Raw genomic sequence first — 27,008 nt, forward strand, 5'->3', positions numbered from 1 at the left:
GTCTTCAGCTTCAGGTTGTGGATCTTCTGCTTGCGCGCAGCCTCCAGTCCGGTCGCATCTTCAGGGGCCATCATTTTGACAGAGGAGCGGAGATGAAAGGGGGAGAGACGGTGTAGGGTGTTTATGCACAAGGGAGAGGCGCGCGCGCGGGGAGGGGGATGGGGAGTAGGGGTATAGAAGTGAAAAGAGAATAGAAAGTCGATGGCGAATAGCCGCTATGTACAAAGCCGAAGTGGAAAACGATGGTACCCACAGAGAGGAGGACGGAAGGAGGGAAGGGGATGGTGCGAGGCAACGGTGAGATGGTAGGAGCGTTTCCTGAGCGTATGTGGTAGGCTATCGCGCGGACAATGATGTGGGTGTCGAGTGAGGGGATGCGTACGCACACTGGGTAAGTAGACGGGAAGGAAGTGGGAAAGTTTGGTTTGTGTCAATGTGACGTGAAAGAGAGAATGAGAGACGAAGGGGTGACGTAGAAGTGGAGAATGTAGTGGGTTGCAGTGTTAGGGGACAGTGGTGTTCTGGCCCTAGTGATCACCGGCGTAGGAGTCGGTAGTTTTTTTTTTATCTCGTGCCGTTACTTTGTTTTATGGAAGTGGAAAAAACGTAGAGCCCCCGGTGATAGATGGATGAGAGAACTGTGCTACCTCGGCGCACAAGCCGCAGGGTCGCTCCCAGAGGGGGAGAGAGGAGGAAAGGTACCGAGATGGGCACACCGTCGACCCCGAGCAGTACACGGACACGCGCACTCTACACAAGAAGCACGGCAACAGCGCGGTGTGAGTCGTATGCCCTTTTTCCCGCTCCCGTCCGTCGTGCACCGTGCATGCGTGCCGCAGCGTGACTGTTGCGGAATGTTTTCTCGGTAACTTCTGCTTCCGCCTTTTAGTTCCCTGCCTCTTTCAGTGTGCCGAATATACTTACGCGTGATTAGTCGTCGGCTTTTTCCAGCCTTTTCAGTCTTTTTTCTTTCCGCACGAGCACCACTCATCACATGCACACAAAGGGAGAGAGACACGAGTTCCTTACGGCAGGATGGCCACCAAATGCATGGGCTCATGCCCCAGTGACAGATCTCTTGGGAGCCACCGATTCAAAACGGCTGCTTGCTGCCCGAAATGCCCTGCGCTGCGCAATAGCTGTCGTTTCGGCGAAGCTTCAAGTGCACGGTCTTCGTGCAACTTCAATGGGCGCTTCACGTGCTGCGCTGTCCTCTCGATAGAGTATGTAAGGGTGGGCACGTGGAGGAGGGACCGGGGCAGGGAAAGGTGGAATGCGCTGCATGTTTTTGCGAGGTCGCCTTGACACGCGTCAGCAGTTCGTCCTTCCCTGTCTACAGAGACTTGTCGGTGTACACGGCCCAGTTACCTCCTTCGCGGGAGTAGTGGTCCATCGGATACTCCTCCCCCCACTGGGCGTTGCCCAAGGCCACCTCAGCCTCGTACGGAGACAGCAGCGGGCGGTCGAAGGCGTAGCCCCAGTCGATGGAGAGTCGCGGACACGCGACCTGGATGTAGCAGTCCACATCCTCGAGCATTGCCATCTTCTGCGGAAAGATCTCGGACATGAGCAACAGCGTCACGCGCTTTCCGTGGCGCTGCGCTAGCGCAATGATGCGGTCAACGACGCGGGGGTGTCCCTGACGGCCTAGCGTCCCCATTACAATCGCAAAGCTCTGCGCCGCCTTTGCCTTCTCAACCGCCTCACGGCGGAGTGTGCGCATCTCGGCCGTGGCGTAGGTCTCTCGCGACAGCGTCTTCTTGTATGGGTCATACTGGAGAGCGCTGAGGTCAGGGTGTGCGATGAGGAAGGACTCCACGTGAAAGCGTCCGTCGCCCACGTAGAGCACCAAGTCCACATCCGCCGGGTTCACCTTGGGGCTCGTGCAGCCGAGCACCTCACCGGTTGACAGCGGCCGGTTTTGCGGGATGACGACGGGGTGGATAAAGTGCTCCGCTTGCAGCACGCGCAGCCCGGCTCTCATGGACGAGATAAACTGGACGGTGCCGATGCACGCAACCCGCGTATCTGCGGGCACGAGAGCCTTGATGGTGTCAACAAAGTGTTGTACATCGATGTCGATCTCGACGAAGACGTACATCATGTTCGCTACAATGCAGTCTTTGATGGAGATGAGGCAGCTGTGTCCGTAGTGGATGAGAAAGTCGCACCCGAGGGCCGCTGCCGAGAAATCATCGACACAGCACGCCCCATACGTGACATCGCCTAGGATGACCATTTCAGACCCCGTGGCCTCCTCCAGAATGTCAGCGATGGGAATGGCAAACATAAGCAGTCCTTCGGGAAACTGCAAGGCGACGCGGCGGGCATCTTTTTCCTTGATGCGCTTGATACACTTGTCAATCTCAAAGCGGTAGTTGGTGGGGAGACCCAGCTTATGCTGCGTCTCCCGCTGCTGCTTCTGATCGTGCTGCACGCCGTCGAGTGCCTGCATGGATTCCCGCTGCTGCTGCTTGGTAGCGCCGTGCCCGTAAGAAATCCCTTTTCCTCGTCTTTCCGCACTACCGCCTGTTCGGAAGTGCTTCGCTTTTCCGCCCGCACGCGTTTGCGCCTGTGTACGCCTCTCCCTCTGTGCGTGCGTCTGTTGGTACCAGCGCCTCTTTTCGCGCCTACTTTGCCGATTGCGCGTGCGCTCCTCAAGCAGAGAAGCGTCCAGACAAGGAAAACGACGGTGATGATGAAAGTAGCGCGGGAGCCGCATGTAACGCGGGAGGAAGAGGGAAACAAAGGATGAGGCGGTGAAAAAGCGGAGGGGTGAAGGAATCCGTCGTGATGGCGGACGGGGAGTGGAAGAGACCCTGGAGTCGCGTTGCACGGTGAATCCCGATGCAGCTCCGCCCAGCATACGGGTGCGGCCCTTCGCCACCACCACCGCCATTCCCCGCCTATTTCATTCGAAAGGAAAGAAGGAGCGGAAATAGGCTACGCACGCACCCCGCGTCACAGCCGGGTGAACGGCGATCATGCACCATGACGTCCAGATGGAAAGTTATCTAACTACGATATGTACACGAGCGGAAAGCGCGCCTCACGCGTTTTTCGTGGCTCGAAACGGATAAGGAAGGAAGATAAAGAGAGGCTCGGTTCAAATCACGTGTACACACAGACGCACACACGCACAACAGCAATGCACCGCCTGTGTGTATGGATAGAGCGAAAGGCAGACACGGTGAGAAGATGAAAAGGGAGTACTAAACGAAAAAGAGCGACACGGCACGAAGAAAAGCCCGCTGCCTTCGTTTCCTTCGCTATTCTCTATCGTTCCTTGAGGCACGCCTACTCGGTTGCCGCTGCCTCCGTCCGACTGCGCTTTCGGGGCCGTCCACAGTGCAGCAAGTTCATCTCAGACCGCGGCGTGTCTGGCGCGCACAGAAACTGAACCAAGTACTCCAGACGCATGATAGGGCACGCGATGGACGCGGGACGGGATGCAAAGTCCTCCAGCTCACGCTCGCTGAAGACGGCATCATCGGCGAGCACGAGCTCGGTTGACGACGGCGGCGCACTGCCTCGCTCCTTGAACGCCGCTATCACCTCCGCGGCAGTGGCACCCTCGAGAGACGTGCACCCGCCGTTACGAAGCACTCGCAGGAAGCTTGCAGTGCGGGCGGAGTTAGTGCAGCACACACGCACCTGCCACGACGCAAACGGCAGCTGAGACGCTTCGCGCTGCACCCGACAGCCACGCGCAAGCGATGCAACGGAGGAGCGGCAGCCCAGCGACGCGGCTACCTCGGCGCTCCACTCAAACGGCGCCTCGCTGACGAGATAACCGGCCTGCGCACACGCCGTGACGTACGCAGGCGTCAGTATCCAGCGACCTGCGGCGAGGCAGCACAGAAACTGCTCCGTCTTGGACGGCTTTGCTGTGATGAAGTGTGTGCATTCCTCCGGCTTGCTTGTGCGTTGAACGTGCGGAAAGGCATCCACAAAGGCGTCAAAGTCGCTCTTGAGCGCGTCTTTCGTAATCAGGAACACCGCCGAGGTAGAGGCGGAGCGGGGGTAAACATGGGTGACTGCTCCAGCGACGCAGCTGGCAGATGGCATGGCGGCCTTGGCTCTCCTCTTATCCTCTACGGCTTCGGTGATCGCATATGGGTTGCCGTGCAAAGCTGCTGGCGGGGCTGCGGCAATACCACCGTCCTCGTCGAGCGCCATCTGGTAAAAAATAACCTGTGATTCATCGGACATGGTGCGGCCTAGCAGTTGCTGCTGCTGATGGATCACGTGCGGCTGCGCGGAGGTGCGACGGAGGAACGCGCGTTGCTCGACGCACAGATCGGCGCCGGTGGGCGGCGCGGTAGCCGAGCACGATCCACTTCGTTGAACTTGACCCTCCCTATCGCCGCCAGACGGAGCGGAGACGGCGGATGCGTTGGCTGTGGTACAGGCCAGAAGGCGAGGATAAAGCGAGGCATGCACCGCGGACGCCCCGAACAGCGTTCCCGGCGGAGCAGCCTCCAGTTCCCCTAGAAGGCTCTCAAAGCCTGGTGTGCACTGAGTGGTGAGGTAGGCGTAGGAGGACAATGGTGGGTCGGCGTGGCGGTGCAGCGTCACGGCAAGATCGTCCCTTGCGTAGGGTGCACCGCCCTCTTGCTTTCCCGTCGCCGACGGCGAACGCGCAGAGCGGGACGGGGCAGCGGAGGGGTGGGGAGAGGTGGAGTGAATTGCCTGCAGTGCAGACCGCACCGCTGCTGCTGCCAACGGGGACTCGCCACCGGCTTCCTCGTCGTCATCGTCCCTCGCGCGGTGGGGCGGTGGGGGTGGCGAAGCCGTGTCGTTGGCGCGTCCAACGTCTGTGTTGGGCTGCTGGGATGAGGCCGCCTCCTCCTCCTCCTCCCTGTCTTCCACTACTCTTCCTCCCACCGCCGGCTTCCCTAGACCCCCCTCCAAGCCGCCTTCAATCGCATCCTGCAAGCGAGGGCAGCGACAACGAGATGGCGACGGCTGGCGCAAGGCCGGCGTCTGCATAGCGAGGTTTGTCGCTGTCGCTGACGCCGAGGAAGGTTGAGAGATGCGCAGCCGCACTGAGAGGCTCTCCTGGGAATTTTGGCCGCTGTGTGGTACCGCCGTGCGTGCGGCGTTTGCGCGGACCGTTTTGACGAAGGTGAACGCCTCAGGAGTCGGAATTGCCAGCGTGAAGAGGTCTGCATCCAGCCACTGCGCCTGCTGAATGGATCGATAGACCCAGTCCACCCCGACGAGGCTGCATGCCGATGCCGAAGTCAAGGGCGCCGACGAGTGCGGTCGTGGGCGCGAAGAGTGCTTATAGTGGTGCTGGGCGAGCGCCGCAACCTTTTGGGAGGAAAGAAGCTGGCCGCGAGGTACCACAAGATGCGTTGTGTTGCACGGGAGGTACGGGTTGCCCTCCGGCTCTAGGGGAAGACTGGAAGCACTGCCATATCGCCCATCACCGCTGCCACCAAGCACGAGGGCTTCTTGCACCTTCCCCGGCAGCCCAGACCGCTGCAGCGCTAAGAGGAGCGCGTGCCGGTCTGCCGGCGCAAGTCCTGTGAAGGTCAACACGGGACGGAAGACGCACTGGACGCGGAAGCCGAGGCATGAAAGTCGGCGCTGTTCCAGCCGGCACTGCGTCACCCACTGCCACGACACGACTTGCAGGCCAGGACGCGGGTAGAGGCACTCCTCCACGCCGTCGCCAAGGACGAGGACATGTGTCGTGAACGGCGTAAGCTGAGGAGAGACAGTGACTCCCATGCCACTCAGCAGGTCGTGCTGCTGCGTTGTGAGCCGGTGTGGAGGGCTGCAGTAGGCAACAACGTCAGAGAACTCATCGGCAAGTGGACGCCGAGACATCCCTGGCGGGGAGGCGCAGGCCGCTGTCGATGCAGTGGGCATGAGCTGTGACGACGCCAGAGACGGCTGAACGGCGCTGAGCATAATGCTGTCGCAACCCCTAAACGTCCCCGCTGTATGGCGAGGCCCTCGCACGCTTGTGATACTGCGCCCACGACTAGCGACACTGGATCTGAGAGTCGAAGTGGCAGACCGCACCGGCAGTGCTGAGGGGCGCACCGACCCGCAGACCGGCGCCCCGTTGCCATTCGACGAGCTAAGAGAGTCTGCGGAGGCACCAGTCGAGCTGCACCCTGTCCTGTGTTTCGGTTCGCAGGCGACATCTGTGTGAGCATTGCTACTGCTAGCTCTGCTGCCCCGGTCGGACGCCCTGAGCAACGACGCGTCGTGCGCTACCCGCCCTGGCACCGCATCCTCTGGCGGCAGGTGGTGACGGGAGAGATGCTCGGTGGCGTAGAGCAGCACGAACTCCTCCATGGCAATAATCGGGATGCCGTGCTTCCGCGCGAACCGGACTTTGTCGTTTGAGGTCGCTGTAGGTAACGATGGCAATAGTATCGAGCTGAGCGCCGCTGTTGATGCAACCAGCAACTCACAGTGCCGCGTAAGCATAGAGTTGTAGGTGGCGCGGCGCGCGCCGCACACGGCCTGCACACGGCCTCGCTCAAGGTGATTCAGGTTTGTGGTGCACACCTCCTTCCCCGTCAATCTGTGGCCGATGTCGAAGCGGTGCGTGGATTCCATCGCGCAGGCGCCGTCTGTCGCCCATTCGATGGAGACGCACGGGAGTCCGCGCATGCGTGCCACCGACAGCTTGCGAGATGCGGCACAGAGAACCGAGCCGACAACAAGCACCTGGGTGCGACTGGTGAGGTCCCCACACCAGCATAATTCGCTGCGTAGAAGGTGCTGGCGGACGACGTTCAGCTCCTCACCGTAGATGCCGGTGGTCGTTACCTCCGGCCTGGTGGCCGGAACCTCCATGCTGCGCACAGAATAAACGAAGCGCAAGGGATCTGGTGAACGAACGCACCAAAAAGGAAAAAAAAAAAAGAGCTGCTAAGGGGAGGGGGGGGGGAGCTGAGCTTTGCAGCCTCACCATCAAGAGAAACAACCACCGGCACGCGTCCGATAACGAAAGCACCGATAATCTCTTTTCTTCTTTTTCCAAAGAGAAAAGAACGCACTTCGCGATGGTGTATGATAAAGACGCGGCTGCTGCGCAATCTATGCCACGGTGAAAACCTTTTTGTGCACACGTGCACGGTATCGCTGAGATACAGCGGAGCGAAGACGGCGACGAGAAAACTACAACGCACAAACAGGTGTAAGTTCGGCTTACGGGCCACGCACAGGCGCACACACTAAAAAAACGAAAACAAAGTAAACACACAAAACAAAGAAGTGACAGTATGATCTAGCGGAGAGAGGGAGAGAGCACCAGGGGTGAGGAGGATGTCAGAGACGGAAACGGAACGCGGAATGGCATCGGCGCAGCAAGGCAGGAAAGCCAAACAAGAACAGGAAAACGCGGCAGAACAGGCGAAAGCGAAGAGAAGCAATAGAGGAAAAGAGCACTCTAAACGGAGGCAGGGATTCAGAAAGCTTCCCTAAGTGCGCGCGATGAGCAACAACAAAAAGTAAGAAAACGTTGCAGGGACGGGTTCAGGATGAAGCAGCAGGTTTTCTTTCCCACACCACTCCCGCCTTCGTGTGTGTTGTTGGTGTTATTAGTGTTTACGCGCACAAAAAGCAGTGCCTGGTGTTTTATTTTTTTCCCTTGTGCGTTCTTGGCAATGCTCGACGTGAAAAGGCGACAGTGGCACGTGCCGAACCTCTTGTCCATACGCCGTTGTCTGAACTATTCTTTTTTCCTCTCCCCTCTGTGTTCCCCTGCAGTCCACTGCGAAGACGCAGCGCGGTGCGGCAATCTGGAAGAAAGTAAGAGGCAGAGAGCACGCTGATGTGTAGCCCACAATGAGGTTTGGGGGAGGGAGCAAGGTCAAGACCAAAACGATGTGGACGTATGAGAACGGGGGAAAGCAGGAGAGAGGAAGAACAGGGTAAGCGAAGAATGACCAGGTACGCAGTATGCAAAGACGTGAAGACACGGAGGAGGAGAAAGGCTTCTTTGTGCTTCCTTCAACGCAAAGGCCAAGGTGCGTGTATTCGAGGTAAGTCGTGCCATGAGTCGTGGGAGAGGTCAAGAGGGAGAGCATGCCCGTTCATCGACGCGTGCTCACACGTGCACACACATTTCTGCACCGCGCACTGAAAGACGTTTCCACGCGTAGAAGACGAGCAGCACGGCAGCTGGGCAGTCGGGCAAGACCGCGCCACGGCAAAGGTGACGATGACAGCTACCCAGCACTCTCTGTTGTACCTTTCTCGAGCCTTTTACTTTTTTTTCGTTTGGCATCAAAAAAAAAAAGTAAAGGAAAGCATAACTAAACGGGGGAGTCAAACCGCAAAACAAAACGAAAAACTGCGGAGCAGAGAAGGGGCTGTGTCGGGGAGGAGAGGGAAAGGGAGAGGGAGCGGCAAACGCGCTCATACACGCGCGCACCCGCTTCCTCGGCATCTCTCAGTCTCACCCAGGTGTGACGCTCGGCCCTCCGAACTGTTTTCTGTTTCGATTTGGCCCAAGTCCTAGCAAGATCCACGTGCAGGGCAGAAGGGCGCCGCACCCTAGCGCTGCTTAGTAGAAGAAGCCGAGCACCTTACCACCGGTGTTGCGGGAGCGGGCCTCCTCGTGGTCCATGATGCCGAGCGAGGTCGTCAGCACCACGAAGCCGAACTGACGGGAGGGCAGGATGTTCTTCATCCACTTCTCGTAGTCGGTGGTGGCGCAGTCGAAGCGCGGGCAGATAGCACCGCACTTGTTCAGGCGGCCGTTCAGGTTAACGACGATCTTGCCAGCGCGATGGTCATCGATGATCTCGAACTCGCCAATGTAGCCGTGCTTCTGCATCACCTGCAGGAACTTCACCACCACCTTGGAGGAGGGGCGGATGAGCACCTGGCGCTTGCCACGGCGCTCCGCGCTCGCAATGGTGCGAAGCGCGTTCGCGAGAACGCTCATCATCGTCATCTTTGCTACAGACTGCACTCGAGAAAATGGAAGATAAGTTCCCAAATTCAGAAATCAGTTTCGTGGGAAGAGGAGACGGCAAACGCGTGCACGCACGGGCGGGTACCAGACAGGTGCGCACGCACACGTTACAACGCATGCAAGTGAGACAAAGTAGTTTGAGATGCAAGAGCGGTGAAGTTATTATGGCGAGCCCAGATGAAAGAAAAGAGAGAAAAGTGTGCAAGATGAGGCGTGGAGTGAAACGACATGAACAACGCTGTTGATTCTCCGAGCAACTTCGGTATCATGTGAGACATCGGCATCGTCAGATGCGCCTACGATGAAGCCAAGTACAGACGAAAAAAGGCGCGCGAGTTCCGGCGTGAAAGCAAGCCCCTCGGTAGGACATGAGCTAGCTTCCCGCTGGCACGCAGCTCTCTCTCTCTGTTCTTTGGTGCACTTTGTTCCTTGATCTTCTTTTTCCTACGCTTGCAATCGCGGAGCAGGCATGAGACGGACGCGCGCAATTTATGAACCTGCCGACGCCGCGCGCAGTGGCCGCTTAAACTGTGGGGGTGAGGAAGTCGCCGCAGACACAACGGCAGCAACCTCTGTCGGTGCGGCTGCAGCGCCAGAGACAGCCCGGACGATGGTGGCAGCGTTTCCTTGCACTGCAGAGCGCTCTCTTGTGGGTCATGTGGGGTGGAAAGCCTCTTAGCACAGTCAGTGCCCTTTGGTCGAGGCGACCCCGAAAAGGCCTCATGATTCTCTGTTTTATCCGCCGTGGACGTGATTACTGCCGGCAGCACGAGAGGACAAGCGACGGCATCTCTCATTGCAACGCCCAGCACTACCGCTGGCTCTTGTATCCTTGTCGCGAGAAAGGGCTGTAGCCCTGCAGGTAAGAGAGCCGGCAGCTCTGTGCCGCTGTCTGAGATCGCTTGTGCAGGGGCAGAAGGCCGTGTTAGGTGCACATCCTTCTCATCCGTAGCAGTGTGAGCCGCTGTTTCATCCGTTGCCGCTTTTGGCATCGTTGCCGCAGCAGAGACTTCAGCCGTTGTCTCCACCGTGGATGGCGGTTGTGAATCGCAACTGAGAGGCAGGGGGAGGGGGTGCTGTCGCAGCGCAGCGGCGCTGAGAGAGCCGTGAGAAAGCCAACTGCTGCATGTTGCTGATGACGCTAGAGTCTATCTCGAGTACGCCGAGGAGGTGGAAAGGCCTGGGCTTTGTCGGCCGCATCTACAGCGAAAAGGAAGTGGGCACAGAGTAGCTCTGAAACCTCAGAAGTGCCGCACACGCGTGCGGACGCGCGGTATCGGACGGGTGCACAGACGTCATCCCCCGTATGCGAGGTGCGGGCGTCGTTGCTGGCAGTTTCGTCCGCGGCGGTTTTCTCGACCCCGTCAATACTCGCAGTAGCGGTGGAAAGGTCAGGGCCAAGCGTGCTATGCGCTTTCTAGCCCGAATAGCTGGAGATGAAGACACCGAGGCCGCCAATGCCGCATGACGACTGACCGGCTGCGCAGAAACCACAGGAAGAATCGGTGCAGGAAAGCAGCTAAGGGGCACTGGTATCCGGGAACCGTTGCCACGTCTGTCGCAGACACAGTTCAACGTGAGAACGTGTGACTAGTCACTGCATGGAAGGACTGGCGGCAATGAAATGGAGAGGGCCGAGAGAAAGGGGCAATGCTTCACATACCTGTCTGAGGTGGCGACTGCAGCGAGAAGCTTCTTGGAAGTGGGGTGAGATGCTCCTCCGAGCACCACCTCGTCTAGGGCTGTGATTGCCTTTCCAATGTCCCCCAAAGTTACGTCCCGCGCATCCTCAGTGTGCCGTCGGGGGCTCATGCAAGTAAGCCATTGGAGATGTAACCTCATAGCGAGTGTGTGTGTGTGTGTACGTCGCAAAAGAACAAGGCAACAGTGGGTTGGAGGGAGCAGGCAGAAAGGAGATGAAAGGCCAGATGGAGGGAGGAATGGGGTGTGTGTATGTATGTGTTTGAACGACGGGAAACAAAGGAGATGCCAGCAGGAGGAAAGGAAACGACGGCGCCTACTCGTAGATGATTGTCGACTTCAGTCCGCTTGTGTTTTCTTTCGTCCTTTCTTTGCGATCGTCACAGTCTGGTCGCTAGATCTGCGTGCATGACAGTGCTTGTCAAGGCGTGCGAAAGGAAAAGAGAAGTCGCAACGGACTGAGCTCTGCAGATAGCCTCGCCTCTGACTTCTTTCTTGCTCTTGTTTGCTTGCAGTTGCTCCACATGGTGGTTGCACCACTTTTCATATGAAAGTGGCTGTGGGTCTCGCAACAACCCTCACGCCGTATTACCGGAATGAGGTGAGAAGGAAGCGAGGTAAGGGAAGGGGGACGAAAGAAGGCTAGAGAGGGGCATGGAAGTGGTAAGGAGAGGAAAGGCATGGAAAAAGAGAATCAGCAAGAGAAAAAGCCCACAGTGGACGTTCACAAAGGCACATCCTCGTCTGCCATCAGGCACTCCCCAAAAACACGAGTATCGCATGGTCTTCGGGAGCAAAACTGGAGAAGACATAATGCTGCTGCTGAAACTGCTTGCCGTACACAGGGGAGAGGTGGGTACTCTTCGTGATAGACGAACTCGCCGTTGATTGCCGCTCGGCTGCGGCCACCTCACCGCCGGCGGCGCCACAACTGGAAGCTGAGGGCTGAGAACACAGCGACGCACTGCTGCGGAAAGAGCTGCGCCAGCCGGATCCGAAGGAGGAAAGGCGCTGTCCCGTCAGCGGGGAGGCACTCAAGCGCAGCGGCGATTTTGCAAGTAGCCCCTGCGGTGCGCTAGCTCCTGGGGTCAGTGGCGTGCTGTTCGCCTCCACCTCTTGTTTCGAAAACAGCTGACCATAAACACGCCCGCGCACCACGTACTCGCTCACCAGCTGATGCAGGTGAGTGGTGAGGAGCTGGAGCGCGGATACAGTGATGCTGCTTTGCTCGCGCGCGCGTGCAGTGTACGGCTGGAGGAGGGTGAGTATTCGGCTTTCCAGAGTGGTGGGCTCGACGGTTATCTCGCTGTCCACGGCTTGTCGCTCGCGTTGCTGAGCTGCACGACGCAACTGGTCACAATCCTGTATGAAACTAATGCGCTGGTTGTCCACACGCACGTGTACGATTCCGTCCGCCTCCATGTCGAAGAGCTTTATAATGTGTGGTGAGCTGTCCTCCAGATCTGCAGTTGGAGATGACACGAAGACGTACTTGGAGAGTGCGCGCTGCGAAAAAGTCAAGAGTCGGCTCTCGTATGGCATACGGTAAGTCTCCGAGCCGAGGTGCATCTTCACCACAGTCGGAGGAAGCGTGTACGCCAACGCCATCGCAAAACTGGCACAGTCTCGAGCGTCCTCTCCTGTGACAACAATCTGGTTGCCGCTGAAAAGTGCACGCAGAAGGGTGTGTACCGCAGCCTCTGGCGCGTTCTTGGAAGCGGTGTCAGCGAAAAACTGGAGAAGCCACAGCGGTAAAGGCTTCACTACAATTTCAGCGTCGACGAAAAGTAGCTGCTTCGCAAACTGTGGGAGTAGAATGTCACCGTGTACGTGTGGAGCGTCGGTATGCACCTGGTCAATACAGGACTGGGCAAACGGCAGTCGATCCTCCAAAATCCGCTCTGCATCACGCTGTGCGGCATCTTTATCGTGGCACGCCAAAGGAATAGGTTCTGACAGCGCTTGAGGAAGAATGACTTCAAATTGACAATGCATGTCCTCCATCACGGCCTCCTGTGCGGCCGTAGACGTCGACAAGCTATCTGAGCCTGTGACAGGGAGGGAAAGGAGCTCCGTGAGCGGGCGCAGCGGCTTCCGGCGCGATTCCTCACGTAGCTGCTCTAGATTTGCCACAGTAGAATACTCCTGCTGATATCGAGTAGTGGCGCGCTGCGTCCAGCGCCTCAACAGCACCTCGACAAAGCAGCTCAGGTAGTCCCACCGCGCAACTAACTCGTGATACGAGGGATGCAGAAACACGAGGCAAAACCGGCGCTTCTCCCCGCGTGCCACGATGTCAGGTATACTGAAAAGAAAGCTGCCGACACACGGGCACCCACTTTCTTGGTACAGCAGGCGTTCTTCTCGACTTTCATTTGACGTGAGTACATGAGCAGCTACTGAGTTAAGGTAGTCCTTGCACTCATGGTGCAGCAAACCGCTCGCAACATGTTTACCCAGAAGGGTCCTTCCTTCGATGAAGCACAGTAGCTGGCGTACGACAGAATTACTCTTGGCTACCCGGTTGAAATCGAAGTATTCGAAAGCGTACGTCACCTTGGGTCCATCAAGGGCGTCAAACTCGCCAATGAACGCCGCGGGGGTATCCAGCATCGACAAGTGAGCCTGATTCTCGCTTGAGCATCGAACTCCAAAAACACAAAAAAAGAAATAAGAGCCGCACAGCGTGGTGTGAGTCTCGTTTCGAGAGCACGGAGAGCAACTACACTAGTAGATGTGCATCAAAGGAAAGCAGGTGAGAAGAAAGTATGTTCACGCAGCAATAATAATAATAAGAGTTGCGCTTCAGTGTCACACAGGCTCGGCGCACTTTGTGTCAAATACTCGAAGTACTGCGCACAGATGCGACTGCTGGCATACCCCTCATGGGCAGAAGATACACCTGCAAGAAGATAAAGCCAAATAGTCGAAGTGCCGCTAGTGTATCGAGGTCGGAAAAGAGGTTGGAAGAGCAGTACGTAAAGATGGTGAGAATAATCAAAGCGAGAGCCATGAAGACAAACGCCGAGAGACACAAAATCTACGTTGATAGGGGCAAGACTTCGCTCGCACACATAGTCAGCTTTTGGGGTATGTGCCTCTGTCCACCATATCCAAGAGAACGGCGCATGTCGCAGCAGCATAGCCGACATCCTTTGCGGCGTTTGCTTCAAGGATGTCATAAAGATCACCAGCTTTTTGTTCGTTGTTGTTAATCACGAGCAGTGGAAGGCTCTTGTGTGCGTTGAAACGAAGCGAAAAACATACGCAAAGAGGTGCGATACCGTTAGCACAACGGCAGACTATTTTCCTAGAACGAGGAACTGAATGACCAGACCAAACCAAACCGGAACCGATCAAACAAACTTTTGGGACCGTTGCGGCAAACTATATTACCCTGCTTGTCAATACCAAGAGGAATAGACATGTTTAGTTCAAAGCGTCCACTCGGTGCGACGCCGAAGATGGGTATCCGCGTAATTACAATTCCGGCACCAACGGAACATGCACAGTCCCGCAACCAACGGTAGCCGTCCTTGAGTGCATCGAGAGACTCCATCATGCGCACATGGCCTGCGTTCGCAAAAAGGTGCATTGAAGCGATCCCATTGTTGGGAAAAAAAAGAAACGGAAAGTTCAGACTTAGTGACGTCGCCCACAGAGCATTGCCTCCAGTTGCCGCAAAACGACTAGCATTGCCTCCCCAATCGAATGTAGAGGGTCCGACTGACTTGAACCCGCGAACGTGGCAATTGGACAGGAATAGTCGGTCATTCAGAGGAATACGACTTCCGAAAAAGGGGTAAATTCCTGCGAGCTTTGCGCTTAGCTGCAGACTAAAAAAAGGCCCAAGTGGGATGTACTTTGATCCCTGAAACTCACTTTTCAGAAATGTAAAATCACCGCCCATCGGGCCACCGGCAAATTCATTGCAAAGGCTGATCTGACTCCCATAAATGGGAAGCGGGTACATATTGTAGAGGAACGGGTTGGCGTGGTGAGCGACGTCTGTCATGGTGAGCTGGTGCCGGGCGTAGCCTTTATCTGTCGCCGAAAAATCGACCGCGTCCTCCACAGGAATATTTTTCATGTGCTTTGTTAATAAGGTCCTCCGCTGTAACCCGACAGAAAACTCAGATGCAAGTTTACCTTTTCGGTTTGTGGTAGTTGCCTTTACCTCCTCCACGCGCTCAGAGTTTGCCAGATGGTATGTTTTGTTTTCCGTTTTCCTTCCAATATAATATTCAGCGCTTTGGCCGATGAGTGGGACATTGGAAAGAAAAGAAAACGATATCGAATGAATTCGGGAAGCGGGGGGAATGTAGTTACCTTTGACGGAGTACCGGCCGCCCAATATGTTCTCGAGGGCCACCGTGATTTCTGGAATGGAAGCGTCCGTGGTGAAGACACCGATACTCTTTTTGGGCTTCTCTTCGATAACGTCTAACCGAACACAGATATCGTTTCGCTCTCCATCTGCAGTGGGTTCAAAATTATACTTTACGTTCCGAAAAATACCTGCAGAGATCCACCGACTGCGAATTTCTGTAATTGCTTCAACAGCCTCTTGCATAGTTCGGCACCGTTTGATTGTTTCTAGATCTCTGGCCACGACATCCGGGTGCGTCCTCTCGATGCCCACCAGTCGCACGTGTGCGCGAATGGGCATTTTTAATGCCGCACTGAGGTCATCCTCACAAATGTTCACCGTCTGTTGCGTAGTGTCGGTCATTTTATGTACGTGTGCGTATGTGTAAAACGCATCAAGTTTCGGGAAACCTCAAATTCAAATCCCTAAAGCTGCGGCAATGAACTAGAGCAGCAAAAAGGCAGAGGAGAATAGTGATAATAAGTTGAAATTGACAAAGGGCTGATAGAAGTCACTTGTCCCACCAACGCGAAATATGTAAATATATACATGAATGAGTTGGGTAAATATTCATGGAAAAAAAAAACGGCAGGCGAAATACGTGCAAGAAAAGGGTGTTCCACACCTCGTTTTTCGAAAGGTGAAGGTGTACGTGCTTCGACTATTCAGTTTAGATCTCATGTGTCTCTATGCAAAAGGCGGAAATATAAACACCTTTTGATGTCCAGCTGCGTGAATTTCTCCTTTTTCATTTTTCTTTTCAACTGTCGGATATGGCAGGGGGCTAATTATGTTGTTGATCATAAAACAGTAGCAACGAACACAACTGCATGATTCTGGAAGCGGCTGTGCAACAACGAAAACAACCTTCTTCACACATAGCACAAAAACGGTTTCATTTATTGTGCGCGTACGCGCGCCCGTGCTCGAAATGAGGTGGATTCCATTCCCGAACAACAAGTTTCGGGAAGACGTCAGGTTTCAAAATCGAGGAGCCTAAAAGCATATGAAGACACTCTTGGAATCCTTGAGTGATAGCGGGGTAGACGGCGTGAAGATTGCGCAAGTCGTGTGCAGAGTCACGGTTGTGGATAGCCAGCGATGCGAGCTCAATAATACTGCTTGCATGGGGACCCACTGCGCGCACGCCGAGAACTTGCATCTTTTTGTCGTTTGTTACAACTAGTTTGATAAAACCTCTCGTGTTGCCCATAGCTAATGCACGCCCTACGTATTCGTAGCTGTATCGTGCCATCTTGTAGCTGATGGACATCTTTTGACACTGCTGCTCATTTAGTCCGACAGCTGCCACTTCTTGATCAAGGAACATGATGGTGGAGAGATTGTCCAGCTTGAGCTTCAATTGCTCCTCGGGATATGGTGTGTACATATGGTCGATGCATGCACGTCCCTCCAGTTCAGCGACGTTGACGAGGGCGACACGCGTGCAGGTATCTCCACAAGCATAGATGTGTTTGTGTGGTTCAATGCGAAGGAATTCGTCTCGGTCGATGCGGTTGTTTTTTACCATGACGCCGATTGCCTCCAAATTCAGCTTTGAAATGGCTGGCACGCGTCCGATGGAGACCAGAGCGCTGTCCGTGACATGATGATGAATAGAGTTGTCACGGACATCTCTAAGAGTGTAGTGGAACTTTCCATCATTGATGCTACTGCTCTCCATCGCGGAGTGATGATGAAAACAAACACCTTTTTGCTCAAGAAGTGTTTGTACGAAGAGTGAGATATCTTCGTCCTCCATAGGCAAAATACGGCCGCTTTTTTCAATAATATTCACTTGCGTGACTCCGAAATTGGCGAAAATTGACGCGAACTCACATCCGATGACACCCGCGCCGATAATAACAACACTCTTGGGAAGCGGTTGCATCATTATATCATCGGAGGTGAAGACAACCTTTCCGTCGGCGACGGCAGTTGGGTGAGGTCGTGGGTGGGCACCTGTGGCAATCACAAAGTAATCCGCCTCGACAGTTTCCTCCGTGCCATCTTTCTTCGCGACAGCTACCGAGTTCGGCGTCTTAAAAGAACCGAATCCGAAAAGCACCTCGATTTCGGCGTTGGCGAGAACCTCCAGCGTCTGAGTTTCGCGCGTTTCGGCGGCGTTCGTGATGGCCTTGAGGAGGTTGCTGTGCTTTATCTTTGGAAGCTCGCCAACGGACTTCATGAAACGGTGAGACGTGTTGCCCATGGTGTATCGCGCGAATTTCGCCATTTCCCACAATGTCTTGGACTGCAGCGCGCCATTCCAAAAGTCAGCACCGCCGATACGGGACTCTTCAATAATGCAGGCCTTTTTCCCTAGTTCGTACGCGCGGACGGCCGCGGCGATGCCGGCTGGACCACCGCCTAGCACGCAAACATCGAATTTCCTCGTCCATGCAAAGATAGTGCGCTTCATCGTAGTGGGGTGTCGGAGCGCTTCCTTTTTTTTTGTCTGTAAATGATGTTTTTCGTTGAGAAGGCACTGAGGAGGCTGCTCGATAAAGCTACCTTGACAGCTGCAAAAGCGCGGAGGAAAGCCGATAGAAAAGACGGATCCTGGTTGGGGGGATTGGCAGAAAGAAACAAGAGCACTACCTGGGGATCTGTAGGTGCAGTGGAGGAATTGCGGGTGAAGTGGAATGCTTCATACCTCACGAGAGTTGTTTCCTGCAGCGTGTCAGATGTGGTGAGAAGAGTGGTTGCTGTAGTCTATAATACAGCAGATGGTAGGATCACTACTGCCCGGCTGTCCGTGTTCTGGAGACCACCAGATCTCTATTTTTTTTGTTCCTTGTTAAGTTGCCCTGACATATGCAGGGCCCCGGTATCCAGTGTGCGCTGGTCAGGGACGCCAAGCAACCCCCCTATCGCTGCCAAGGGCGAACTCAACTCGGGTGATGACAGGGCCAAGCATCTACAACGTAGCAGTGGCCACTGCAAGGCATCGCTACACATATCTGCGGCCAGGCCCTTAATGGTGTGGCATCGGCGCGACGTGCGGAATCTGCGGACGTTTGCACCATCCATATAATAGGCGAATTGCCTGCGTGGCTCGCGCGTATCTCGCCTGGCCCTCCCTGCCTGCCGGTGGGCGATCACTGGGTGCTGTGGGGCGGAGGGGGCGCCAGGCGCCGGCCGGCGTGGTGGGGTCGGCTCTGCGGTGGGTGGGCGGGGTTCGGGGCGGGGCGCGTGTCCCGACGGTTGGGGCTTTCGCGTCGCCGCGACGCGTTTATCTTGAGCCTGTGATGAGCGGGGGGGCTGGGTAGAGTTGAGTGTGACGCATGTGTGAAGGAATCGATGTTTTGAAGAAAAACGCCCCGTGCGCTGGCGGATGTGAATGGGCAAGGGGGGCAATGCAGTTGGTTTCGTGGGGTGGTGGAAAAAATTGGGAAGCCATGGAGCTCATAGCTGTCGATCATCAGGGTGGATGAGTCGCAGAAAAGAAAGGCATGAATAGCCCGTCTGTCGGGGTGAAGTTCGAGGGAAGCCGTTCTGGGCGCAGTGGTGGCAGTCGAATTGGCAAAAAGTACTCTGTAAATGTGCCGTGTGTTTTAGCTTCAGGTTTCTGGCCGAGGAAAAAGTGACAGGAGCGGGGTTCGAACCCGCGCCTACGAATAGAAGAGAACTTGAGTCTCCCGCCTTAGACCACTCGGCCATCCTGCCCTAATTCTCGTCGGCGTTTTCCTCCATCCGCTTGCACGAAAAAAGATGTGAGTAAAAATCGTCATCAGCAGGATTCGAACCTGCGCGCGAGATCGCAGTTGATTTCGAGTCAACCCCCGTAACCACTTGGGTATGATGACCACGAGTTGGGAAAGGTCCAGATCAGAAGTCAGGTGGATGGAAAAATGGTTCTGTCGGAATTCATGGGTGTGGCAGTTGGAATCTTAGAACACCTTGCGGCTACCCCGTGGTCGAGGAAGTCCCGCCTTGTTTTTTGAGAGGGCGTGGGCCGCTAAGGAGGACGGTTTCTTCTGAATACAAGAAATCTCCACTCATGGCCAAGGCGGCGCCTGGATTGGGCGGGGGGTAGTAGTGGGGGTCACGCCGGCCCCCTTCCACAGCCCCCACGTCCACGGCGGCGGCTGGCCGGTCGCGTTTCGACGCGGGGTCGTCTTAACCGTCGCCGCCGTCGGCCCTTGCTCCCTCACGAATCTTTTTTGGCCGCGGTGCCGGGCGGGAAGGCTGCCGGGAATGCCGCGTGGGGAGTGAAAAAAGAGGGCGCAGTAGCAGAAGTTTTGCGTGGTTGCATGGCGCACCTGCGTCATGTCGTTCCGCACCCACGTGCGTGAGTGCAGTGCTACGCGCGACACTGGTCTAGGCGGCACCGCGCTGATGGCTTGCATGCACGTGCGCCAAGCGGCAATGATGAAGCCGACTGTGATTTTTTTTCTTTGGAAGAGAACTCCCCCTCTCTCGTATCTAGGCGTGCAAAGCAATCAAAACCAATCTACAGATCGCAGCACGCAACCGCTGGCGTCACCTCCGCCTGCGCTCTGCTGCAGCCTCCGCACCACGACGTTTCCCTTCACCCGCCGCAAACTTGAGCGCATCATACGGCTTCTCGTCAAACTCGAAGGCTGGCGTGATTTCCTTGGATGCTAGAATCTGGTGTCGGTGCGCCACCTTCTGCAAGTGCTGCAGCTCCTTCTCCACCAGCGACGTCAGCGCATCGGCCTCCTTCGTCTTTTGTTGGAGGAGGAGAAGCACCTTCTTGTACTCGACTTCGGCACGGCAGCTGGCGCTCTGCACAGTCGATTTCAGCTCCTTCTGCCCGCCGCGAACGTCGTCCAGATCGGCACGAAGCGAGTCGACCTGCTCCTTGAAGCGGACAAAGTTGCGCTTCGCCCACTGATTCGTAGCGTCCGCAGTGGACTGCGTGACTTTCTGCAGGCGTTCGTCCAGCTGCATCAACCGCTCCTCGCAGCGCTCCGCCGTGCAGGTGCTAGCCCGCTGCAAGCGCTCTTCCAGCTCTCCGATGCGTTGCTGCACCGCCACCCATTGCTCCTCCTGCTTTCCTCTGCACGCACTCATTTGTCCCTCAAGGCGCTCCACGACACGGTGCAACGCTTGTGCATCCACAGCACCCTGCATACCCTCCAGCTGCCGCTGCAGCTGGGCCGTCAGCTGCTCCTGTCGCTTGAGCCGCGCGCGCAGCTCGTCGTTCTGGCGCCGCAAGTCCGCTTCCTTCTCCTCTTGAATGCTCTGCGACAGCTTCACCAGGCGCGTCAGGTTCAGCACCTTATCGTCGCTCGCCTGCACACTGCGTGTGAGCGCTTCCAGTCGGTCACGGTACTCCTGCGCTGCGAGCGTGCCACCAACAAGGCGATCCAGCTCTTGACCAAGCGCGCTAGTCACCGGTGCAACGGTGCGCTGCTCAAGGTATGGCCGGCTAGCACCGGTTGCCGTGGTTGATCCCTGCGCGCCATGTCGGAGGCGGCCACCCCCACTAACATACGCATCAGCGTACTCCATCATGGCTATGACACACACACACACACACAAGCCCGAGAGGAAAAGACGATACAACCACCGCGGCACAGAGAGAGAGACTTCGCGGCAACAACACAAACAAACGCGCTCAGCTGATTCTGTGCGCGTGTGTGCGTGGGCGTGGAGGGTGGGTGAGTATGAACGGGAAAAAAGGCCCCTCTCTATGCGTATGTCGCGTCTATCGTGTGGTGCGTTTTTTTGTGTGTGTGTATTCTCGTGTAGTTGGCGCCAGGACGGCACGGCAGACACGCACACACACACACACACACAAGCAAAAGTGCACGCGCACTGTTAACAAAGAAACGCTGCTGGACTGAGAGGGAGGGAGCAAGGGCCAGTAGGAGAGGGGAGTACGAGGGAAGGGTGGGGGAAGAGCAAGCCTCGCAATACCAGACGAGGGACGAGAGGGAGAAAAGGATGGGCATCTCAAAGCACTGCTTCCCGACCCTCCTGCAGCGTGCAGAACTCGGGGATGGGGTATTGCTGATGTAGGTGTGGGCGGCTCTGCTCTGGATCGGGGTTGGGGGGGGGGAGGAAGGACAAGAGGAAGATCGGCGTCGACGTCTGAACGATGGAGAGTGAAAGAGAACCAACGCGCACGTGGGCACGGTATGCTTGTATTGCTAGCACTTCCCTGTCCTCCCCCATCCTCCCCCCAGTCGCTAGCTGCGACGCTTGCTTTTGAGGGGTTCACCGTCAGGGCGCTCCTGCACAGAGCGACCAAACACACAGACACATCTGAGGGCAACGCGAAGTACAGTAAACTCTGACAAAAAAGGGGGAGCAAAAGCGGCAAGCCACAAAACGAACGGCGCTTCCTGGTTAACGTCGGTATTGACGGTAGCTTGCAGGGGTGACGTAAAGGCGCAGCGGTGGCCACCACTGCCCATCTGTCCCGCGACTGCGGGCACACTACGCGACGATCTTCACGTCGCTGTCGCTGCTTCTGTCAGCCTTGAGACGCACTGTCAGCATCTTTTTCTGCGCATCCCACGCCGCATCCGCCGCTGTTTTCTGCACCCGGCGTGGCAGAGGCGCAGCCAGGTAGTAGACCCCAGCCACCGAAACCCGCAACTCGTACGCTTCAACTTCCATCGTAATCTCAGATACGGACGTCACTCGCGGCAGCTCCACGCGCACCGTGACGCCATCACTCGCGGCACTCGAAGCATCGCGCGTAAAGTCGACGCCGAGGTAGACATCCTCGGCAGAGACCTTCTGCTGATACAGCACCGTGTGCACGGGCTCCTCGAAGGCGCCAGCGTCGGAGGGGCTAGGTCGCCACAACGTTGCCGCGCGCGACTGCCCATCTGCTGATTGCAGACTCGCTTGCTGCGCTGCCGCACGTGCCGCGGCGGCCACTGGGGCCGGCCCGTCTCTCCGTTGCCGCATAAACAGAGCCGCCAGCTCCGCCTGCGTCCAGATCTCGTCCCCGCTCGGGCGTGCGGGTTGGGCCAGCTGTTTCTTTCGCTCCGCCTCCTTGCCGTGTGAAGGCTCCGGCAGCCGCAGTTGGTGATCCACCACTGTCGGTGGCAGTGCAATGCCGGCCGGGTTCCCCTGCGATTGCAAGGAAGCCCCGCCAGGATCATTAGCTGAGACCACCACAGCACTGCTAGAGGTGCACCCTGCGCAACCGGTCGACGATGCCTGCTCCTCGAGGCTGAAACCCGTGACCTGGCCCTCTGGACGCTGAAAGGCACGGTTGCTGTCCAGCATCGAGGCCAGATTCTCCAAGTCACTCGCGTTCAACGTCATTTTCTTCGTTTTTGTTTCCTTTTTTTTTTGCGTCAGACGGCAAGAGGCGCATGAGCGTGATAGAGTGTGGAGGCGTTTTGCGCGCAGCAGGAAGAAGTGCACAGAGTGGTCGAAATGGGGTTTGAGTCCAGCACGGACGGCACCAAGAGAGACAGACAGAGAGGAGGCTCTTGGAGACGCTGACTTCTCTGTTGTGGCGTCCTTCACATCGCCTTCGCGCCGAGCCTCCTCGCTCTCGTTGTCGTGAACATTGGCCCATAGCAGCGACATTCCGCTGCTCCCTCGTGAGGAAGGCGGTGGGGCGAGGGCCGGCGGCGCACACCTCATATTTCTGGGACGAAACCCTTGCACTCACGCAAACACGCTGCACACTCCAGCTTGCGCAAACCGCATATTCCCTTTTCCTGAGCGTCTTGTGCTGCATACAATGGTCTCGCGGCATTCTTTTTCTGAGGGCATGCTGCTTCTGCTTTGCTTTGGCGCAGGTCTGGGGTGGGGGTGGGGGAAGTCACAGCATGCTTCTCTGCGGTGAACCAGCGCCTGTGCTACCGCCGGTTCGCTCTCTCTGCCACTGGTCGATCATCGCACGCATCTCGGGGCGCGCTACGAGGCGCATCAAATACTGCTTGGCTTGCATGGCAGTCATCGCATACGAACACAGATATCTGTCCTTGATCTGAATAACGTTGAGCGCTTTGTGATCCATGAGCGACAGCGGCCACTGCTTCCGCTGCGCCGCGTCCATGCTCCACCACATCCGCGCAACAAGAAGACTCCTAGAGTCCAGATACTTGGTTGGGATGCAGTCACGACGGCGCGGCTCGGTGTAGTAGAGTCGCCGCATGAGCCCCAGATACGCCTCCTTCACTCCGGCATCTTGGTTCTCTGGGTCCTCGAGTGCGCGGGTGGTGTTGTAGAACTCCATGAACTGGAGCAGATGCGAGGGCCACCGCAGCACCACCTCCTCGTCGCCTGGCTCGTCACTTTTCTGAAAGTGGCTGCGCAGGCTGTGAATAGAGTGCACCTGCTGCGTGTGCTCGAGCATCTCGCGAATCATCGGCTCCACCTTACCCACATACTGCTGCAGCTCCGGAACGCCCATGCCCACCCCGCCAAACAGATAACCGCGCAGGTACTCTTGCGGACGGAAGGACGGGATTCTCCAACGAGCCGGCGCACTGGCGACGGCAACTCCGGGGCCGCTATTGTTGCTATTACTGGCAGGCACAGAGGGTGGGGTTGGTGATCGAGCCGCAAGCGTTGCGGCTGCAGTGGTGCCCGTCGATGCAGCCGTGGTAACCGGGGCTGCCACTAGACCGGCGTACCCACTCGGGTTTGTGGAGGATGTCGACGACAGGGGGACTTTGCTGGGCATGCGGGACGCCCTGCTACCGCTCCCGCTCCTCGGTGACTGCCTCTCGTCTTCGTCTTCGGCGGCGGCCGGGTTGGACGGTGCGAGAAAGAGGGTACCGCTGGGCAACACGACCTGCTGAGTTGGTATCATTATCACATAGCCGCACTGCGGCTTCAGTGTGTTGATCGGGTTGGGAGCCCGCAAGTAGGTGATAAGGTGCTCATCCATGCTACTGGAGGCGTCAAGCGTCTTTTCAATGAAGACCCGCGCACCGGGCGATTCGAAGGTGACGGCTAGCGTGCCCTCCTCCACCGCGCGGCAGCCAGCGATGACGGCGCCGAGGCTGTGCCCAGTGTAGGAGACGAACCACGACCCACTGCAGACTCTATCCATCACCTCCAGCTTGTGCCGCACCGCCTTGGAAAACTGCGCCGCCAAGAAGAACTGAATAGTGGGCTGCTCAAAGTACATCCAGATGCCGGCGCGGAGTCCGAGAACCTCCGAGGTTCCACGCTCCGATATGATGCAGTGGCGCGAGCCGCGGTGCACGTACGCGACGGCGAAGTACCCCTCCTTGTCAAGGTGCAGACTCGAGCACTGGAGCAAAACCTCCCAGCCCTCAGGCAGGGGCACCTGCATCGCCGTCTCTGGCGCTGCAGCGCAGTAGACATGCGCCGCCAGCGTTGCGTACACGCCATGGAGTGTGAGCTGGAGGAGACTGACCTCGTGCGGCTCCAGCCTCGGGCGGCTGGCAATCACATCGAGCGAGAGGGGCTTGCCATCATCGCCGCGAGCGTACTTGGAAGAAAAGAGACCCATGCGAAGTCGATCGATAATGCGGTATATATAAGTTGTCTGTGTACATGCGACTGTGATGTGTCTGCTCAGGTGATGCTCTGCACCGCACGTATGCAGCTGATTTGCATCTTTCGCGTTACAGAAGGTGCAGGAAAAAAAAGTAAAGCGGCGCTGAGGGGAAGTCGACGGATATGAAGGAAAAGCGTGCTGCACACCGTACATCACGGAGGCACGGGCACCCGATCACTTCAATCCGTGTCAGTGAACTCAGCTCCACCTCCTCCGCCCGATAAGACAAAACAGGGAGCTGTTAGGAGGAGGAGGAGGAGGAGGGGAGGGGTTGCAGTCGCTGTATTACGACGTGATGTTACTTCTCATTCTTTTCATGCCAGTATCCAGAGTTTCTGTCACATCCAGTTCGTTCTTTCGCGGGCTTTTGACCGCGGCCATTCTCGGCCGCACACCACGAGGTTAGTATGCTCAACACAAACTCCCTAGCCTGCCATATAGGCCCCATCGCGTGGTGCGACACAGCCGTGGACACACGCGTTGCAGCAATGTGCCGACTCCAGCCATCTGAGCACGGCCCCTGCCTCAAGCTCTGCCCACCACTGCTCAGCAGGTCGCCACACAGCCGGCTCCCATCATGCCGGTCGCCACCACTGGTGCATCCCTCGGGGTGGCACTCAGACTATACACACCAGGAGGCAGTGTGAGGGCCCGGGTGGGATACGCTCGAGTCGTGCTGACTCTCTGCCCGTTACATGGACGGCAGAAGCGTGTGCACGGCCGCAGGCCTCTCCGACGCAGTGCCATATACGACCTGGCCTCCCTCCACCCCGCAACGTAGCAGGTGCTTGACCCTGTCCGTCACCAGAGGTGGCTCGGCATCGGCCGGGGATAGGGGGGTGGGAGGAGGTGGACTGCCTGGCACCCCTGAAGAGTGGGGGCGCCGGACCCTGAGATGCCACGCACGGAGAGGTGCGTGCCCTCCCGTGATCGAGTGCCACGAGTAGCACGCGAGGAAAAGAAGAAGCACGAAGGAAACACCACACACAGATGAGGGAGAACGAGAACGGAGAAGGAGCTGTTGTTGCATTTCGCGGGAGGGCTTCTGCGCTGCCGTGTGTTCGGGAGCACACAGGAAAGGGAACTTGAGACACATATAGTACACAAGGCTGTCAGCGCACGCAGGTCAGCACGAACACGCACATCTGCATACTTACACATGCAGGACACCGTACAGATAACACTCAGTAAGAAGCGCATTACGAAAGGAAGGGAGCAACAGCAAGATGAAACTCTCCTGCACGCTGCGCACGGCCGACACGGCGACAGAACGGCGACCGCAGCCGCGAAAAACACACACACACACACACACACGCATACACAGGATTGGAGAAATAGTTCGGAGATCAAGGGCGGTGGAGGGTAAGGTGTGCGTGTGTGAGGAGGCGGAAAGCATGATGCTGCGGTTGATGTTGGAGGCACGGGGCATGCGCAGACGGAAGAGTACACACCGTCATCGTTCCATCATACGCGCACGCATAAGGGGACGGACACAGACGCACACCTCGACAGACCAAAAGCAGCCGTGCCAGAGAAACGAAGCTCAAAAAAAAAGAGTAAAACACTAAAAGGCTGAATGGCACACGTGTTCGCGTTTTGCACGAGCAGAGACAGATCTCTTCCAACGCCACGTTCCATACACACACGCATAAAGACAGCAGAAACGGCAAGAGAAGCCGCGTGGCGCTCTCCGCTGAAAGCTAATGCTGCACTGCGTTATTGTTGTTCGCTCATTTTATCGTTGCGTGCATCGCGTGCACCGACCACGTGCCCCCTTGGCCATCTCGCTTCCTTTGCTGTTTTTCTCCTTCCTGCCCAACTTCTTATAAAACTGCCGCTCAGTGGTGCTGATACCCCTCCGGCACACGCCCAGATGCACGCGACATCCCGCATACATATCAACGCATGTGCTATGTATTTAGTTTTCTCACTTCGAGGATGGTTAGGTGGGTTTTAGAAGTGGTGAGGTTTCATTAGTGGCGGTTAAGAGGCAGGGGTGGGAGGAGGTGCGGGACAGAGAGGGCCAACGTGCCAGGCTCACAACCTTCCGCCATCCTCTTTTCTCATTCTTCGTCCGCGCACTGCTCACAACCCCGCTTTTCATTTGACTTGAACAGTTTTCTTTGCTTTTGTTGGCGTGCTGTTGATGCGACCCTGCTGCTATCCACGTCACTCCTTCTTCTTGTTCTTGTCCTTCTTCAGACTGCCGTGCACCGCAACCCCCCTCGTCGTCCCGCCGTACTTCTCATGCAGATCCTCGAAGTCGTTCTCGTTGAAGGTCTCGTTCGGGTGCCTTGACTCGAAGTGAATGCGCATGGACTTGAGGTCGGGGGCCTGTGCCATGCACACCTTGCAGATGAACTTCGAGTGACCAGCCACACCGCCCTTGCGATCCGCCAGACCAGCCGAGCCACCACCCATGTTTGTGGTGGCTAGGTGGTTCTTGCGCGCCGTCTCACCGGCCGTGTGCTTCGTTGGCTTCGCCTTGCCTCCCATTGTGCCCCACCAACAAC

At 56.9% G+C, this 27,008-nt stretch overlaps 10 protein-coding genes and 2 non-coding genes across 12 annotated transcripts; all 12 read right to left on the minus strand.

Annotated features, from left to right (window-relative positions):
* Positions 1–1,333: 1,333 nt before the first annotated feature.
* LDBPK_291900 (diphthamide synthesis protein, putative) lies at positions 1,334–2,455 on the minus strand (the record flags this gene model as incomplete). Its single annotated transcript, XM_003862560.1, has 1 exon — positions 1,334–2,455. One exon carries the CDS (start codon positions 2,453–2,455, stop codon positions 1,334–1,336), a length of 1,122 nt encoding a protein of 373 aa, XP_003862608.1.
* An 842-nt stretch (positions 2,456–3,297) lies between these two features.
* LDBPK_291910 (hypothetical protein, conserved) lies at positions 3,298–6,822 on the minus strand (the record flags this gene model as incomplete). Its single annotated transcript, XM_003862561.1, has 1 exon — positions 3,298–6,822. One exon carries the CDS (start codon positions 6,820–6,822, stop codon positions 3,298–3,300), a length of 3,525 nt encoding a protein of 1,174 aa, XP_003862609.1.
* A 1,714-nt stretch (positions 6,823–8,536) lies between these two features.
* On the minus strand, positions 8,537–8,929 carry LDBPK_291920 (40S ribosomal protein S15A, putative; the record flags this gene model as incomplete). Its single annotated transcript, XM_003862562.1, has 1 exon — positions 8,537–8,929. The coding sequence occupies one exon, from the start codon at positions 8,927–8,929 to the stop codon at positions 8,537–8,539; it is 393 nt and encodes a 130-aa protein (XP_003862610.1).
* A 2,472-nt stretch (positions 8,930–11,401) lies between these two features.
* LDBPK_291930 (hypothetical protein, conserved) lies at positions 11,402–13,264 on the minus strand (the record flags this gene model as incomplete). The annotated part of the gene is made up of 1 exon (XM_003862563.1): positions 11,402–13,264. One exon carries the CDS (start codon positions 13,262–13,264, stop codon positions 11,402–11,404), a length of 1,863 nt encoding a protein of 620 aa, XP_003862611.1.
* Positions 13,265–13,961: 697 nt separating this feature from the next.
* Positions 13,962–15,383, minus strand: LDBPK_291940 (hypothetical protein, conserved; the record flags this gene model as incomplete). The annotated part of the gene is made up of 1 exon (XM_003862564.1): positions 13,962–15,383. The coding sequence occupies one exon, from the start codon at positions 15,381–15,383 to the stop codon at positions 13,962–13,964; it is 1,422 nt and encodes a 473-aa protein (XP_003862612.1).
* A 532-nt stretch (positions 15,384–15,915) lies between these two features.
* On the minus strand, positions 15,916–17,442 carry LDBPK_291950 (dihydrolipoamide dehydrogenase, putative; the record flags this gene model as incomplete). Its single annotated transcript, XM_003862565.1, has 1 exon — positions 15,916–17,442. One exon carries the CDS (start codon positions 17,440–17,442, stop codon positions 15,916–15,918), a length of 1,527 nt encoding a protein of 508 aa, XP_003862613.1.
* A 1,165-nt stretch (positions 17,443–18,607) lies between these two features.
* LDBPK_29tRNA1 lies at positions 18,608–18,689 on the minus strand. Its single transcript has one exon. It is a non-coding gene; the product is annotated as a tRNA-Leu (tRNA).
* A 59-nt stretch (positions 18,690–18,748) lies between these two features.
* LDBPK_29tRNA2 lies at positions 18,749–18,829 on the minus strand. The gene has a single exon. It is a non-coding gene; the product is annotated as a tRNA-Ser (tRNA).
* Positions 18,830–19,505: 676 nt separating this feature from the next.
* LDBPK_291960 (hypothetical protein, conserved) lies at positions 19,506–20,504 on the minus strand (the record flags this gene model as incomplete). Its single annotated transcript, XM_003862566.1, has 1 exon — positions 19,506–20,504. One exon carries the CDS (start codon positions 20,502–20,504, stop codon positions 19,506–19,508), a length of 999 nt encoding a protein of 332 aa, XP_003862614.1.
* A 927-nt stretch (positions 20,505–21,431) lies between these two features.
* On the minus strand, positions 21,432–22,274 carry LDBPK_291970 (hypothetical protein, conserved; the record flags this gene model as incomplete). Its single annotated transcript, XM_003862567.1, has 1 exon — positions 21,432–22,274. The coding sequence occupies one exon, from the start codon at positions 22,272–22,274 to the stop codon at positions 21,432–21,434; it is 843 nt and encodes a 280-aa protein (XP_003862615.1).
* Positions 22,275–22,782: 508 nt separating this feature from the next.
* LDBPK_291980 (hypothetical protein, conserved) lies at positions 22,783–24,447 on the minus strand (the record flags this gene model as incomplete). Its single annotated transcript, XM_003862568.1, has 1 exon — positions 22,783–24,447. One exon carries the CDS (start codon positions 24,445–24,447, stop codon positions 22,783–22,785), a length of 1,665 nt encoding a protein of 554 aa, XP_003862616.1.
* A 2,217-nt stretch (positions 24,448–26,664) lies between these two features.
* LDBPK_291990 (hypothetical protein, conserved) lies at positions 26,665–26,991 on the minus strand (the record flags this gene model as incomplete). The annotated part of the gene is made up of 1 exon (XM_003862569.1): positions 26,665–26,991. One exon carries the CDS (start codon positions 26,989–26,991, stop codon positions 26,665–26,667), a length of 327 nt encoding a protein of 108 aa, XP_003862617.1.
* Positions 26,992–27,008: the final 17 nt, after the last annotated feature.

This window comes from Leishmania donovani, chromosome 29, assembly GCF_000227135.1.
Source record: "Leishmania donovani BPK282A1 complete genome, chromosome 29".
NCBI classification, from domain to species: Eukaryota; Euglenozoa; class Kinetoplastea; order Trypanosomatida; family Trypanosomatidae; genus Leishmania; species Leishmania donovani.